The 14,661-nt window shown below is 45.2% G+C and overlaps 1 protein-coding gene across 1 annotated transcript in view; it reads right to left on the bottom strand.

Moving 5' to 3' along the window:
• TBC1D22B (TBC1 domain family member 22B) overlaps window positions 1–14,661 on the bottom strand; it is a 74,382-nt gene that overhangs the window by 40,952 nt on the left and 18,769 nt on the right. The window contains exons 3-8 of the mRNA XM_016955379.4: window positions 12,077–12,384; window positions 9,324–9,503; window positions 8,736–8,806; window positions 7,224–7,352; window positions 4,609–4,674; window positions 324–438 (exon numbers count right to left, since the gene is read on the bottom strand). Coding sequence (XP_016810868.1) covers window positions 324–438; window positions 4,609–4,674; window positions 7,224–7,352; window positions 8,736–8,806; window positions 9,324–9,503; window positions 12,077–12,384 — 869 coding nt within the window. The remainder of the gene's footprint in view (window positions 1–323; window positions 439–4,608; window positions 4,675–7,223; window positions 7,353–8,735; window positions 8,807–9,323; window positions 9,504–12,076; window positions 12,385–14,661) is intronic.

The raw sequence follows: 14,661 nt of genomic DNA, 5'->3' as shown, positions 1-14,661 counted from the left end.
TTCCAGTTTACATGGATGAGGGCCTGTGTTGGAAACAAGTTCAAAATAATCCTAAAATAATATAAACCATCAAACCACAAAACATATCAATGTGGTCATTCTTGTGACAAAGCAGGTCTTTTTAGGTGAGATCTGTGACCATCTTAAGAGATAAATTCCAGGCAGCAACCGCTGTTAAAAGTAGTTTTAGCTGTGTATGCCAAAGGCACTCTCTATTTTCTAGCAAGACATACCTACTGGCTGGACTCTTGGGAAAAACAAACAGACAGACGGCAGATAAGAAAGAGCAATAGCTTGTTCAGCTTGGTACTAATGCTTCTTACCCACATATTCTGAGAGGAAGACGACAAAGAATGGAGTGACCAGGTCATTAATTCCCTGGACATACCCACTGGCAGGGTGGCGGATGGCCCAAATAAATAGAATTCTTTCAAAGATCTAGGAAAATGAGAAAGAAAGACACGAGTGTTAAATCACGGGGACACACACTCCCTCCCTCCGTTTACCTACTTCACAATTTACCTCCAGGTTGGTGTAGAATTTTTAGGAAAATTTTAAGATACTGTGGGATAAAGAAGTATATAAATGCAAAAAGTTTCTAAATACACTAATTGTTTTCAAGTAGGGGTAGATACTTCTTGCCCTTTATTCATTTTTTCATTATCTGGTCACCACAATATAAAATCGGGAGAAGGAAAGAACAGCAAACCCAAATGCCTTAGAAAACATTTGGGATGAATGCTGTTAATTCAGGCCACCACATTCTCATCTGTAGATACGGTTTCCTATTTCCAAGAGCAAGATATCAGGACATCCCAGTTCTGATGCTTTTTTCTAAATTTTTTTTTTTTTTTTTGGTCATTATAGGATTTAGACAGGAAATACCTTTTCTACCACCCTCCCCTCTCCCTGCTGAGAAGAAAGGTGGTCTTGATTTAATTCTAACCCAGCCTGACTAGGACCAAGTGACAGACTGCACATTGCAGGAAGTCACTTCACATATCAGGATACAACTCAGATGTTTGCTAAGGATAGGAAGTCAAACAAAATCCTATGGACTCCTATAGCTGGGAATTTGAGAACAGAGAAACCAGCCAGGGCCCCATGGGAAAGGCCCTGGGGTTTAGCATATTAGCCATAAGAAGCCAGAGGCCTACACTGGGGACAAAGGAAAGATCTTTATGGTCCCTTTACATAATCATGCCCTGTCCCACTCAACTATACTCCCCTCGCTTTCATTAGGCCCTCTGAGCTTCTCCCCATCTTCTCTCAACCTGATAATACCCATTGCCTGGTTTCATCCTGGTGACCACAATTCCCAAGTCTGACACATTCTTGAGACTGGCTTTGACTGGGCTGCCTCATGCCTCTGAGAACCACACCAGAGAGATGGCAGAGGTGATGTGAGTACATGCAGATGATAGGGTAGGAGATTAGAAAGCATGTGGACTTGGGAGAATCTCAGCCAGTCACCACTGCATCAGATTGAAGAGGCCCTCTCAAGCAGGTGGAAGGCAGAAAAACCTCCCAGGGAGACCAACAAACAGGAAATGGTTATATGGTTTTTGGAGATGGTTATCTAGTGTAGGAGGGACACAGAGAAACTAGAGACATAAAGGATGCTTCCCAGCCTCTCTGTCATAGATAGTTGTGCCTACAGCGGGCAAACAGAGCTGAGAAACGGTTTCTTTCACTGTCAACACTGCTGCCTTCATAGGTAGTGAGAACAAAGCCTTTCCTGGAAGGGAGCTGGCCTCTCTGCCTTCACTAGACCTACCCATTTGCTTTGTGTAGTTGAGGAAAAGGCATAGCACCCTCATTTGCATTCGGCCCAACACTCTAATGGGAACGCTCTTACACTCTATTTCCTCTCTGTTGCTAAATGATCCCTCTATCTTGAAAATACAGCCAAAGCTAGAACCATCGTTTTCAGGAAAATCTCAATAATTCCCTGCCTCACTCTCTTTCTTTGCACTTCTTGTGACCTGGGTCTGTCTAGATGCCTCTATTAAAAAGCTCCTCCAGGTTGGTCTTTCCAAAGGACTTAGAAGGGCTTCTACTCTATAGGATCAGCCCCTTGTAAATACTCAAATCCTTGGCGCCTGGCTGTAACAATGGCCAAGTACATGGAAGCTAGCTGTTCAGAATCAGGAGACCTGTGATCATCCTCTCTAGTCAGGGTGGGACAACACAGACACACTCACATGGTACAAGTGAAGTGGTCAAAGAGATGGAAACTGAAGAGCACCAAGCCTGGTAATCAGGGGAGACCATGGGATGTTCGCTATAGAAAAAGTCTGGGATAATCCTGCCTTATAGAGAGGAGTGGATAGGAGAACCGCTGGAGGTCTTCCAATGTCTCTTCTACTAGTGTGGGTAATTCTTACATACTATAGGCAATTATCAAGTATCTTTCAGGTTTTCAAAGCAAGCCTTTCCGTATTCAGTGTTACTTAGTTCTTTGCTTCTTGGTTGGCATTTTTACCAGCCTGGATGGTGGCTCACGCCTTGTAATTCCAGCATTTTGAGAGGCAGAAGCAGAAAGAATTGCTTGAGGCCAGGGGTTCGAGACCAGTCCTGGGCAACAAAGCAAGACCCCATCTCTACAAAAAATTATGAGAAAAAAAACTAGCCAGGTGTGGTGGTGCATGATTGCAGCCCCAGCTACTTGGGAGGCTGAGGCAGGAGGACTGCTTGAGCCCAGGGAGTAGAGGTTGCAGTGAGCTATGATCATGCCACTACACTCTAGCCTGGGTGACAGAGTGAGACCCTGTCTCTTAAAAAGTTAAAATAAAAAAAATTTAAAAGATGACTGTAGCCTGCTAGATGAAATGGTCATTCAGGAAAAATTGGGAAGAATAAAGTTTGAGTTCCCATATTGTATTCAGGATGCACTACTAAAAGAAGCCACCACCCCCCAACCTTTTTTTTTTTTTTTTTTGAGACAGGATCTTGCTCTGTCACCCAGGCTGGAGTGCAGTAGCACGATCATGGCTCATTGCAGCTTTGACCACCTGGGCTCAAGAGATCTCCCTCCTCAGCCTCCCAAGTAGCACAGGCACAGTAGCACAGGCACACACCACCATGCCTGGCTAATTCTGTAATTTTTTTGAGACAGGGTCTTGCTATGTTACCCAGACTGGTCTCAAACTCCTGGGCTCAGGCTGGTCTCAAACTCGTGGGCTCAAGCAATCCCTCTGGCCTTGGCCTCCCAAAGTGCTGGGATTATAGGAGTGAGTCACCACGCCTGGCTGAGAAGCCTTTTAAACTGACTACTTTCCTCATCTCCAAATTCAGAGTAAGCATGCACAGGTAAAAGAAAAGTCTCTGAACATCTCCAAGTTAAAATGAGGAATAAGCAGTGCTGAGCCACGGAAAACTGTATGGGAGGATAAAGGGATCATGAATGGGTTTTTAGCTTCCTGTGAGCTGAATCTTATAGTTAAAATAATGATGTTACCTTCAAAATCTTCTTTATGCTATGGGTAAGACATGAGGGACCCCACCAGTGGAGACATCTATATTTAAACAAAATTATAAATATAACCCAAAGTCAAATAGAAATTATTTTCAGCATTTTAACCACCATCCCTCTCTACTATGAGAACTGAAAGTTCCATTAAAAGAGCACTAATACTTAGTGTCCTGGCTACTGTAAAGTTGCAAAGGAAATCCCTAATCTTAAGAAGTTTACAGTTACTGCTTGAGTCAAAACATAATAGCCCCACTGACACCTTCCATGTACTTCATTAACTTGTTAGGTCCCAAAATATAACTACTAATCCCACTTCTAAATATATACCCAAAAGAATTTAAAACAGAGACTCAAACAGATATTCACATACCCATACTAGCAGCAGCATTACTCACAATAGCCAAAAGGTGAAAGCAACCCATGTGTCCACTGACAGATGAATAGCTCAACAATATGTGTTACATATGTACAACGGAATATTATTCAGCCTTAAAAAAGGAAATTCACAATGCAACAACAGGGATGAACCTTAAAGATATTATGCTAAGTGAAATCAGCCAGTCACAGAAGGACAAATATTGTATGATTCCACTTATTTGAGCTGCCTGGAGTAGTCAAATTCTTAGAGACAAATAGAATGGAGGCTGCGGAAGAGAGTTAATATTTAATGGATACAGAGTTTCAGTTTGGGAAGATGAAAAATGTTCTGGAAGTGGATGGTGATGATGGTCATACAACAACGTGACTGTACTTAATGCCACTGAGCTGTACACTAAAAAATGGTTAACACAGTAAATTTTATATTATGTATATTTTACCACAATTTAAAAAATCACTACTTCCAGCTTGATAAAGTAGAGCAAATACTGGAATAGGAATTCTAAGATGTGGGTTCTTCATTCTGCCACCAGGTAGCCTCAAAATTCTGAGCAAGTTCCTTAGCCTTTCAAAGTGTTATTCCGCTCACAGATTTGTAACAAAGATCAAATGAGAATGTATGAAACCATGCTCTGAAGGAACCAAAGCTGCATATATGAACATAAGGTACTATTATGATTAGCCGCAAACCTGTAAACAGGTGCCACAGAACTATGCGGGGAGAAGCGCCAAAGAACATTAAGTAATTCCCTCACCTCCTGTACAAGTGGTTGCTGGAACAACGGAATGAGAGGATTCGTCCTTGGAATGTCAATGTGAATCTGAAAAAGAGAAGACATGTCCAAAAACACAAATGCCAGTTTTGGGTTTTTTTTTGGTTTTTTTTTTTTTTTTGAGATGAAGTCTCGCTCTTGTCCCCCAGGCTGGAGTGCAATGGCACTATCTCAGCTCACTGCAACCTCTGCCTCCAGGGTTCAAGCGATTCTCCTGCCTCAGCCTCCCAAGTAGCTGGGATTACAGGCACCTGCCACCACACCTGGCTAATTTTTGCATTTTTAGTAGAGACGGGGTTTCACCATGTTGGCCAGGCTGATCTCGAACTCTTGACCTCAGGTGACCCACCCGCCTTGGCCTGCCAAAGTGCTGGGATTGCAGGTGTGAGCCACCGTGCTTGGCCCAGTTTGTTCTTTTGACAATTTTTTTTTTAAAGAAATGGGAATCATCTGGCCGGGTGCAGTGGCTCACGCCTGTAATCCCAGCACTTTGGGAGGCCAAGCCGGGTGGATCATGAGGTCAGGAGATCGAGACCATCCTGGCTAACACGGTGAAACCCCGTCTCTACTAAAAATACAAAAAATTAGCCGGGCGTGGTGGCGGGTGCCTGTAGTCCCAGCTACTCGGGAGGCCGAGGCAGGAGAATGGTGTGAACCCGGGAGATGGAGCTTGCAGTGAGCCGAGATCGGGCCACTGCACTCCAGCCTGGGCGACAGAGCGAGACTCTGTCTCAAAAAAAAAAAAGAAATGGGAATCAAAGTAGTAAGAAAACACAATTTATCTTCAGAAAGAAGTGACTGACACAGGAAAAAAATCTAGTTATACCTACCTGCCCATGTGGAACATGTTTCCATGACAACAGTAGCTTATTAAACAGTGAGGAAACCTCCCAAAAGAAACCACTAAAGTCAAATGGCAATAGGCTTCACAGATTAAGGGTTTTTTCTTATTGCTCTGAAGTCTGTTTCACTCTGGGCTGGCATGTATGTAGCAGGTATGATCCAAGTAGGTACCCATCTTTCAGAATCTTACTCATCAACAGTTCCTAAGAACTAGAAGAGCTCAGAAAGCTACAAAAATGTCCTAAAATAGGGAACCAGAGATGAACTTGCTTATGAAGTCATGATGTGTAAGAAGCGGGGAAGGGCCAGGGCGATGGCTCACGCCTGTGATCCCAGCACTTTGGGAGGCTGAGGCGGGTGGATCACTTGAGGTCAGGAGTTTGAGACCAGCCTGGCCAACATGGTGAAACCCCGTTTCCACTAAAATTACAAAAATTACATGGTGGCTCATACCTGTAATCCCAGCACTTTGGGAGGCCAAGGTGGGTGGATCACCTGAGGCCAGGAGTTCAAGACCAGCCTGGCCAACATGGCGAAACCCCATCTCTACTAAAATTACAAAAATTAGCTGGGTGTGGTGGTGTGCGCCTGTAATCCCAGCTATCCGGGAGGGTGAGGCAGGAGAATCGCTGGAACCCAGGGGACAAAGGCTGGAGCAAGCCGAGATTGCGCCACTGCACTCCAGCCTAAGTGACAGAAAAAGACTCGGTCTCAAAAAAGATAAACAAAAAATTAGCCGGGCCTGGTGGCACATGCCTGTAATCCCAGCTACTCAGGAAGCCGAGGCAGGAGAATCACCTGAATCCAGGAGGTGGGGGCTGCAGTGAGCCAAGATCACGCCACTGCACTCCAGCCTGGACGACAGAGTGAGACTCCATCTCAAAAAAAAAAAAAAAAAAAAAAGTGGGGAAGGATCAAAAGGAGTTGGCCTTCAGTAACTGAAGCTGAAAGTTCTTACTTCTGTTACCTAAGACATCACTATAGTCCATTTCAACTCAGGGATTTCCCAATGCCCAGTCTAACTATGCAAAAGACTGTGTCAGCAGCAGCAGCAGCAGAGGCTACTTCAGTTCTTGAGGCTTGTTGTAAATAGCTGCCCACCTTCCACTTTCTGCAACCCCTGGCCTACTCTTCTCCTCCCTCCACATGTGATGTTGGGAGCAGACCTTTCCGCAGACCATGAGGACCATTATGGGCAATGACAGAAGACTCCCTGACAAGACTACTGAAAGCTACAGCTCCTACAGTCACAGATGCCAAAACAGCAGTGCAGCTGCCAGGAAGACATACTGATGTCATAGTCCAGAGGGACTGGACCACGGCTAGGTAAGCTTGTCTTTCCTCTCCATGCTCGATAACGCTTACTACTCACAGTGTGGTTGGTGGATCAGCAGCAGCAGCATTGCAAGGGAGCACATTAGAACTTCAGGCTTTACCTGAGACCTGCTAAATCAGAATCTGCATTTTCTCATAATCTCTAGGTGAGATCTTATCAAGATCCTAGATGATTTGTATGTACATTAAAGTTTGAGAAGCAGTGCACTGACTAGTGCCAAAAAAGTCTGTCTATTTAAAATGGCTAAAATCAGAGTTGCTGAATGAAAAGAGGGGAAACAGTTTTGAGGATAAATTTAACTCCTAACCAATATACCACAGCCTGAAGACTTGGAAAGCCTGTACCCTGAGAGCACTACCATGAGACATACCTAAAGTATATGACTGGTAAGCAAAGAGGCAGCAGGTGGTGACTGTACCTGTCTGTAGGTATCCTGGTGATGTTCCTCGTTTCGAGAGTCATAATACTGTTCAATGAAGCCAAAATATTCCTCCCGCTTCCGCTGCAGGGTCAACTTCCTCCTCTCAGTGTTTGCTGGGAGATAGCCCTATAGACAAGACTGCTGGTCAGATGGGGAAAGACAATGGTTGGATAAATCCTTAATTTTTATTTTAATCTACGCAGTGGTTTGGAAACTACCAAGAAGGAAAACTGCCAAGGGTAAATCCCTTTTTGGTTCTGGCCACCCATTTTTTGCCCTCTCCTCATTCAATGAGATCCACATGTGAGCAGATGAAGCAAGGCCAGCTTTCCCAGGATTATTTACTCCCTTGGCCCTGCACTGTGCTGGAGCTTGTGCCACTGGTGAGCACTCCTCAGCTCCCAGAGCTGGCACAGTACAGCAGTGAATGTAGGTCAGTGGGAGGGAGCTGGACCCAAGTCATGGCCTCGGAGGGCTGTGTGTGTCCAGGGCCATACTTCTGAGAAATGCAGGGATATAGCAACCTCTACAGCACATCTCAGCAGTGTGCCAAGTAAGTTGGTGCCAGTTACATTCTTTTCCAGTGTAACTTTCAGAATTACCAGCTTAGGAAGCAGCTGAATGGAATCTGTGACATACAGCTACAACACTCAGACAGAACTTCTGGCAGCAGCCCCCGGCCTAGCCAAAGCTCCAGGCCAACTTTCATTCTTATCCCTGGTCTAGATCCCACTCTCATTCTTATATTTTCTGTTCCCCTTCCGTTCTCACCAAATCTACTCTGAATAGCATTCAAACTTATTAGAAGTGGCAGAGGCAATGATTACATGGTTGCAAGAGTAGAGGTGGGTGCGAGCAGTCAGGAGACAGACCCTTCTTCTTGAAAACATTTATGTAATGCATTCTGCAGTGAGTGCCTGGAGAGTGGGGACTGTGGTTTATTCATTTTTGCATCTGCTCAAAGCATCTGGCACTATGCCTGGCAAACAGCAGGCTCTCAATAAATCCTCACTAGATGAATGAATGAATTTTACAGGCTCAGGAAACCCAAGTGTTTCTATCATAGCGGCTGGCACAGCGCTCTGTACTTGGTGAAAGCAGGACTAGTAAGGCTTCCAAGGGAGGCCAATTTATCAACTCTTCACAGATCAAAGTGGGTTTCAACTTTTGGTTATTCCGGCTGAAACAGGAGTGAAGCACAGGGAACGTTGGAGCTTACTCAAAGCAAGTGCTGGGATCACCCTATCTCACTCTATTCTTCTTCCTCGCTGTTAAGAACATGACACCATGACTATTGGTACAAGTCTGTGTACCACTACATGTGTGTGAATAAACTCTCAAGAATGTATTTCTTTATGCACAGAAATAGGACTATAGTCCCATAGTTCTGTCATATCCAGTAGGACTAGAGAAGTCTATGGAGTTAAGACCAATGTGTCCAGACTAACCTCATCAGGCAAGAAGGGCTGTGTGAGGCTCACACTTCTCTACACAGTGGGTAGAACTCACCGACAGGAGTCTCCAGGTTATAGGTCGAACCTCCCTGGGAACCCCTGGCCAGCTACACTTCCTCAGTTCATCTGTAAATAGAAAACAGCCTTGTTAGGTTAACTCTCCACAAATGCTCTAAAGCAAACCGCAACCAGCACTGCCTGATGTCTCCTTCCATCCATGTAAGACCACCACCACCACCTGCTACCCATAAGCACAGTGAAAAGCCCAAAACAGCCCCGAGCAGCTAAGTGCCAAGGACACGGCCTTGCAGTAGCAGTCCTGTCAGCTCAGAGATGAAAGTTAGAGGGGAAGGGAAAGACCAGTGGGTGTAGATTTCAGTAAGAGTCACCTTGAGATAAGGAAGACCAAAGTCAGAATAGTTGCACTAGGGTCTACAGGCCACAGAAACCAGTCCCACCTAATTTGGTCCATAATCTCTAGTAACATATGTCTGACTTAATACCTGCATGTCACTGCAATGGGCACCAGGTCAGGAGAAGCTAGAAAAGTAAAAGAAGGAAGAATAAAGAGCAGTAGCTTCCAGGTCTCTGAGAATTCCAGTCACCCAAAGCTCCTACCTTGCCTGGGCTCACAGGGACTCACCTAAGTCAGTGTTCTGGTTGGAGAGAAGCTGACGGAATTTTTCTAGGCGGGTTTTCTCCCGGACAGTCATTGGGGGGGCCCCAGAAGCGTTCTGATCCGAGATCCGGGCAACGAGGGGGATGATGGGCCGGAGAGGGAGTGATTGCTGTTTGTGGAGTGGGTTCCTCAGGCATGTATCACCTGAGATCATTCGAAAAAGAAAGAGAACGGGCTGTATGAGGAGCATGGATTCTGAGAAGCCTTAAACCTAACCGTTCAGCATTGTGTTTCCTCCCCAAGGCTGTGGCTGCCTGTGTGCACTGTCTGAGGTGCCCAGCTGAAGGGCAGCGAGGGGCCAGAACCCAGCCACACCCCATTCACTGCCCAGAGAAAGGGCTGCATTTACATCAAACACACCAAGGCACCTTAGGTGGTAACAGAGACGCCAGATGCTGCAGCAACTTTTGAGAACTTTTTTGGTGACTCTAAAGGTGCTAACAGAGACTCCAGATGCTGCAGCAACTTTTGAGAACTTTTTTGGTGACTCTAAAGGAAAATCAAATGTTTTCTTTCTACCCTAACTTGGAACTTTTCTTGGTGCCAAATAGTGAGTTTAGTTTAGTCTAAGGCAGTGTTTTCCTTCCCATTCCACACCACAGAGCACATAAGGAATGATGACACTGCAGATGACACCATAAAGCACAAGGCTGCAATAAATGGAGATGGTTGCTCTCCACAAGCCCCAGAACCCCCAGCTGCTCCAAGGACTAAAAGGATCAATATCCCCGCACATCCTGTACCCAGTTCTTGGCCCACCAGTGTGCCCTGCACAATGGTGAGAAGCTCTGGCCTAAGGCAATCCTGCCTTTGGTGGCTGCGGTTCCTTTGTGCTCCTACATTTCCCACCAAAATCAACCAGTTCTTAATTCTGCCAAGATATGACTGAAATAACAAACAAAGACTCAAACTGAACTCTGTCTTGTTCTCGACATTTCTACACTAGATAGTGGGTAGGGGGAATAAGCAGTAGAGGACTCACGTATATTGAGTGCTTCGTATGTATAAGGCATATAGGTCACTTTTACATATGATCTCTCATTTGATCCTTAGAACATATGGTAGGAATGTATAACTATTTTACAGACAAGAAACTGCAGCTCAGGGAGGTTAAATAACTTGCAAGTGAGAGATGAAAAACCACCTTAGGTAAGCCTGACTCTAAAACTCTTGTATTACCACAAGCAAAACTCAGTTTTTAATTCTAGCTGTGCTTACATGACTGTTTCATATTCTTTACACGGCTGGGCCTTAAAAAGTAGTAGTCACAACAAAAATTAAACAGTGACTATCAACCAACCAGCACTACTAGAAGGTTTACAAAAACAACTTCCACGAGGCAGTTGGCTGGGACGCCTAGTGTAACAAGGGGACTAGAAAATGCAGACACACACTGCAAAGCTGAGACAGAGGTAAATTTCATATTACCTATTTACAGACAGATGCAGTGACTATCAACCAACCAGCACAACTAGAAGGTTTACAAAAACAACTTCCACGAGGCAGTTGGCTGGGACGCCTAGTGTAACAAGGGGACTAGAAAATGCAGACACACATTGCAAAGCTGAGACAGAGGTAAATCTCATATTACCTATTTACAGACAGATGCCGGCAGGAGAAAACCTCCTCAGGGAGAATGCTCTGGGCTGGGCGGGGGAGGTCCTGGCTGCACAGGGCAGCTCATCATGGATCACAGTAGGGGCCTTCCTCACACTGGAAACCTCTGGAGACCCTCCATCACAGTGTGTAGACACCTTCCACGGCCTGCAGCTGTGGCCACCTGGTCCAGTAACACTGAATGCCTATCTGTGCATGGCACTGAAGGTTCATGCTAGAGCCCAAATCAGTGATGGAAACTAACTGTGCAATGATTGCAAAGACCTTACAGCCACAAAAAAGTTCCCTCAGAACATGAGCCAGGATACACTCCAGGGCTCTGATGTTCTTCTACTTCCTTTTCATCCTGTACCAGCTCACTGCTTTAACTCTCACTGCGATGACAAAGCTTCCCTCTCCAGCTCCCAACATACTTTATAAAACCCATTAGGGCAACATTAAACATAACCATGAATATTTAAAGGAATACACTGAGAGTCCCCAAAGGCTAATAAAACCACCATCACATCAACCATTACTGTGGCCAGTTTCCCGAAAAGAAACAGAGAGGCCTCTACTTCTACCCCACCCAACCTGATGGGACCTGCCTGATGGTCAGGAAGCTGGGACCTGGGGCCTTTAGGCACATTTGCTCCCTCCCTCAGGAACAGGAAAAGACAACCTTATGCTAGTGGCTGTTCCCTAGGGCTGAGAAAGTCAAACCACAGTGCCAAACAATTGTGAAATTCAGCCACTAACAGCTTTAAATACATCAGTTAATATTTCTAAACCTGACCAGGCCTAAAGCAATGTGAAGCAATCAAACCAGAGAAGTTGTGGACTCCACCACAGGGAAAGGAAGAAGAGAAGAGGAGAATGGCAAACAACACCTGGGTGTCAGAGAGTGAAGGCCCAGGTCACCAGACTGGGCAGCCACCACTGTGGGAGGGGCAAGTATAGCTTGTGACCACTCAGGCTTAATGATGTCACATCTCAGGCTTGAGTTTATTTACCGCCCAGTTGAATATCTACCTGAGTGAGGCCCCAAAGAAAAATCGCTTTTATTTAAAATGCACGCTGCTGAGAAGGCTGAGGCTATGAAGGGAGCAGGAAGGACTTACTAGAGTTTCTGGACAGCTGGGCATCACTGCTGGACTTTATGACCTTGTAGTTGGCAGGGACGTCCGATGTCGTTGACTGGGACCGTTCTGGTTTTACTCTCAGCTTGCTGTGGTTTTCTAGAACTTGGGCTGCAGTTGCCAAAGCAACTTTTGAGTTCAGAGTTTGGAAAGAAGGTGAGGAAAAGTCCTCTTCCTCATCATCGCCAATGTCCCAAGCATCACTGGTATTCCGTGCAAACTCATGAAAACTGGAGGCCTTCTTATTCTTCAGAGGAACTGTGTTGACTTTTGATCGTTCTTTAATGAAACTTCAAGAAAGGAGACACGATTACCAAGGAACGGCCTGACACATCTGACCACCTACATTTGCTTATTATTGTAATATTAATAAATTACAAACTACCACATACATAATCATTAGCTTCTTCAAACAAAAATTGCCCACATCCATTCTTCATCTAGATACATCCAGACCAGCCTGAGATCACAGAGACAGATGTAGCAGAGACAGCAATGGTCACCAAATATCCCATGTGCTCTTGTATACTTCCTGGCCCCCATGCACTTAGGTGAGGCCATATGACCAGTACCGGCCAATGGACTGAGGAGAAATGAGGCGATTACTTCCAGGCAAAGTAGAGAATAGGTGTCAGTTCTGTATAACCTCTCTCTTTTTTTTTTTTGAGACAGAGTTTCTGTCACCCAGGCTGGAGTGCAGTGGTATGATCATGGCTCTCTGCAGCCTTGACCTCCTGGGCTCAAGTGATCCTCCCACCACAGCCTCTTGAGTAGCTGGGACTACAGGTGTACACCACGACGCCTGGCTAATTTTATTATTATTTTTTGTAGACACAAGGTTTCACTATGTTGCCCAGGCTGGTCTTGAACTCCTGGGTTCAAGTGATCCTCCCACCTCGGCCTCCCAAATCGTTGGGATTACAGGTGTGAGCCACCATGCCTGATCTATAGCTTTTCTTCTATCATGATGACTGGCAAGATGGTAGAACCTCCTTCAGCCTAGGTAACTGAGTGGCTATGTGGAGCAGCAGTAACTATGTCGAGGAGCCTGCCCTCTGCCCTTACCCCACCCCCATTTTAGACATGTAGCATGAGCAGGAAATAAACCTTTACTGTGTTAATCCACAGAGATTTGACAGTTGATCTGCTATCACTTAGAGCAGCACATAAACTACTGGCAGAAAACAAGATAATTTTAGGTAGTCCACATATGTAGCATTAAACATTAAGTCCCAAAATAAAAAAGTTGTTCCATTTTTTATTCTGTTAAAAGTTCTTCTGCTGGCCTTGAGAAGAAAGTTGAAGTTTGGTGCTACTCTGTCTTTAAGACCATTTTCTAACTAGGTGCCAAAGTGATGGCAGCCTCAGAATCAATATATTTGCTAGCAACAAGATCTGGCTCTGGATTTAATAAGATTGTTTGGTTTTTCACTGAGTATTTATACGGTTCTTTTCTTTTAAGAGTCAGGGCCTTGCTCTGTCACCCAGGGTGGAGTGATGGAGTGCAGTAGAGAAATCTCGGCTTACTGCAGTCTTGAACTCCTAGGCTCAAGCAATCCTTCCACCTCAGCCTCCTGAGTAGCTGGGACTATAGGCGCACACCACCATGTTTAGCTTTTTTTTTTTTTTGAGAGATAAGGGTCTCATTATGTTGCTCTCACTAGTCTCAAACTCCTGGCCTCAAGTGATCCTCTCACCTGAGCCTCCCAAATTGCTGGGATTACAGGCATGAGCCACCACGCCCAGAAGTTCTTCTTATTTATAACAAATGTTGTTTTCTATTTATAGAAATGATAATATTTGTTCTTAAAACAAGACTATTTGAGTGGCCAGGCACAGTGGCTCACGCCCATAATCCCAGCACTTTGGGAGGTGGAGGCAGATGGATCACTTGAGGTCAGGAGTTTGAGATCAGCCTGGCCAACATGGTGAAACCCCATCTCTACTAAAAAAATACAAAAATTAGCCGGGCATGGTGGCGCATGCCTATAATCCCAGCTACTCGGGAGGCTGAGGGAGGAGAATTGCTTAAACCTGGGAGGTGGAAGTTGCAGTGAGCCAAGATCACACCACTGCACTCCAGCCTGGATGACAGTGTGAGTGACACTCCGTCTCAAAAAAAAAAAAAAAAAAAAAAGAACTATAGGAGACAAGTACCCAAATCAAAGAAAATAAAACTGAGGCTGCACGTTCTGGACTCATCCACCATGGCTGCTTCTCCTTTGTAAAAGGGGACCTGATCTACCACCTGCAGTACCACCTCAGGGGATTCGCTGTCGAGAACAAACATGCAGCTGTGTAAGAAAGATCTGTCATCTAATATAACACCCAGGAGTATGTGGTTATTACTGTTTTTCCTCCTTAGAGGCCACGTGTACATTCAGATTGCATAAATACTGGATGTTCTGAGAATTCTTTAATCAATCATCAAATCAAGAAGTTGAATTTTAACTCAGGTCAAAGAGCTGACTTGAAGCTGGTGGCCTAACACAGGGTGACACACACGCATACCAGGACCGGATGAACACACTACAGGGAGAGACGGGCCAGGCTGCCTGTCAGGTTCT

This window comes from Pan troglodytes, chromosome 5 (assembly GCF_028858775.2).
Source record: "Pan troglodytes isolate AG18354 chromosome 5, NHGRI_mPanTro3-v2.0_pri, whole genome shotgun sequence".
Taxonomy (NCBI): domain Eukaryota; kingdom Metazoa; phylum Chordata; class Mammalia; order Primates; family Hominidae; genus Pan; species Pan troglodytes.
Note: the sequence above shows the minus strand (reverse complement) of the source record. Positions and strands in the feature narration are given on the sequence as shown.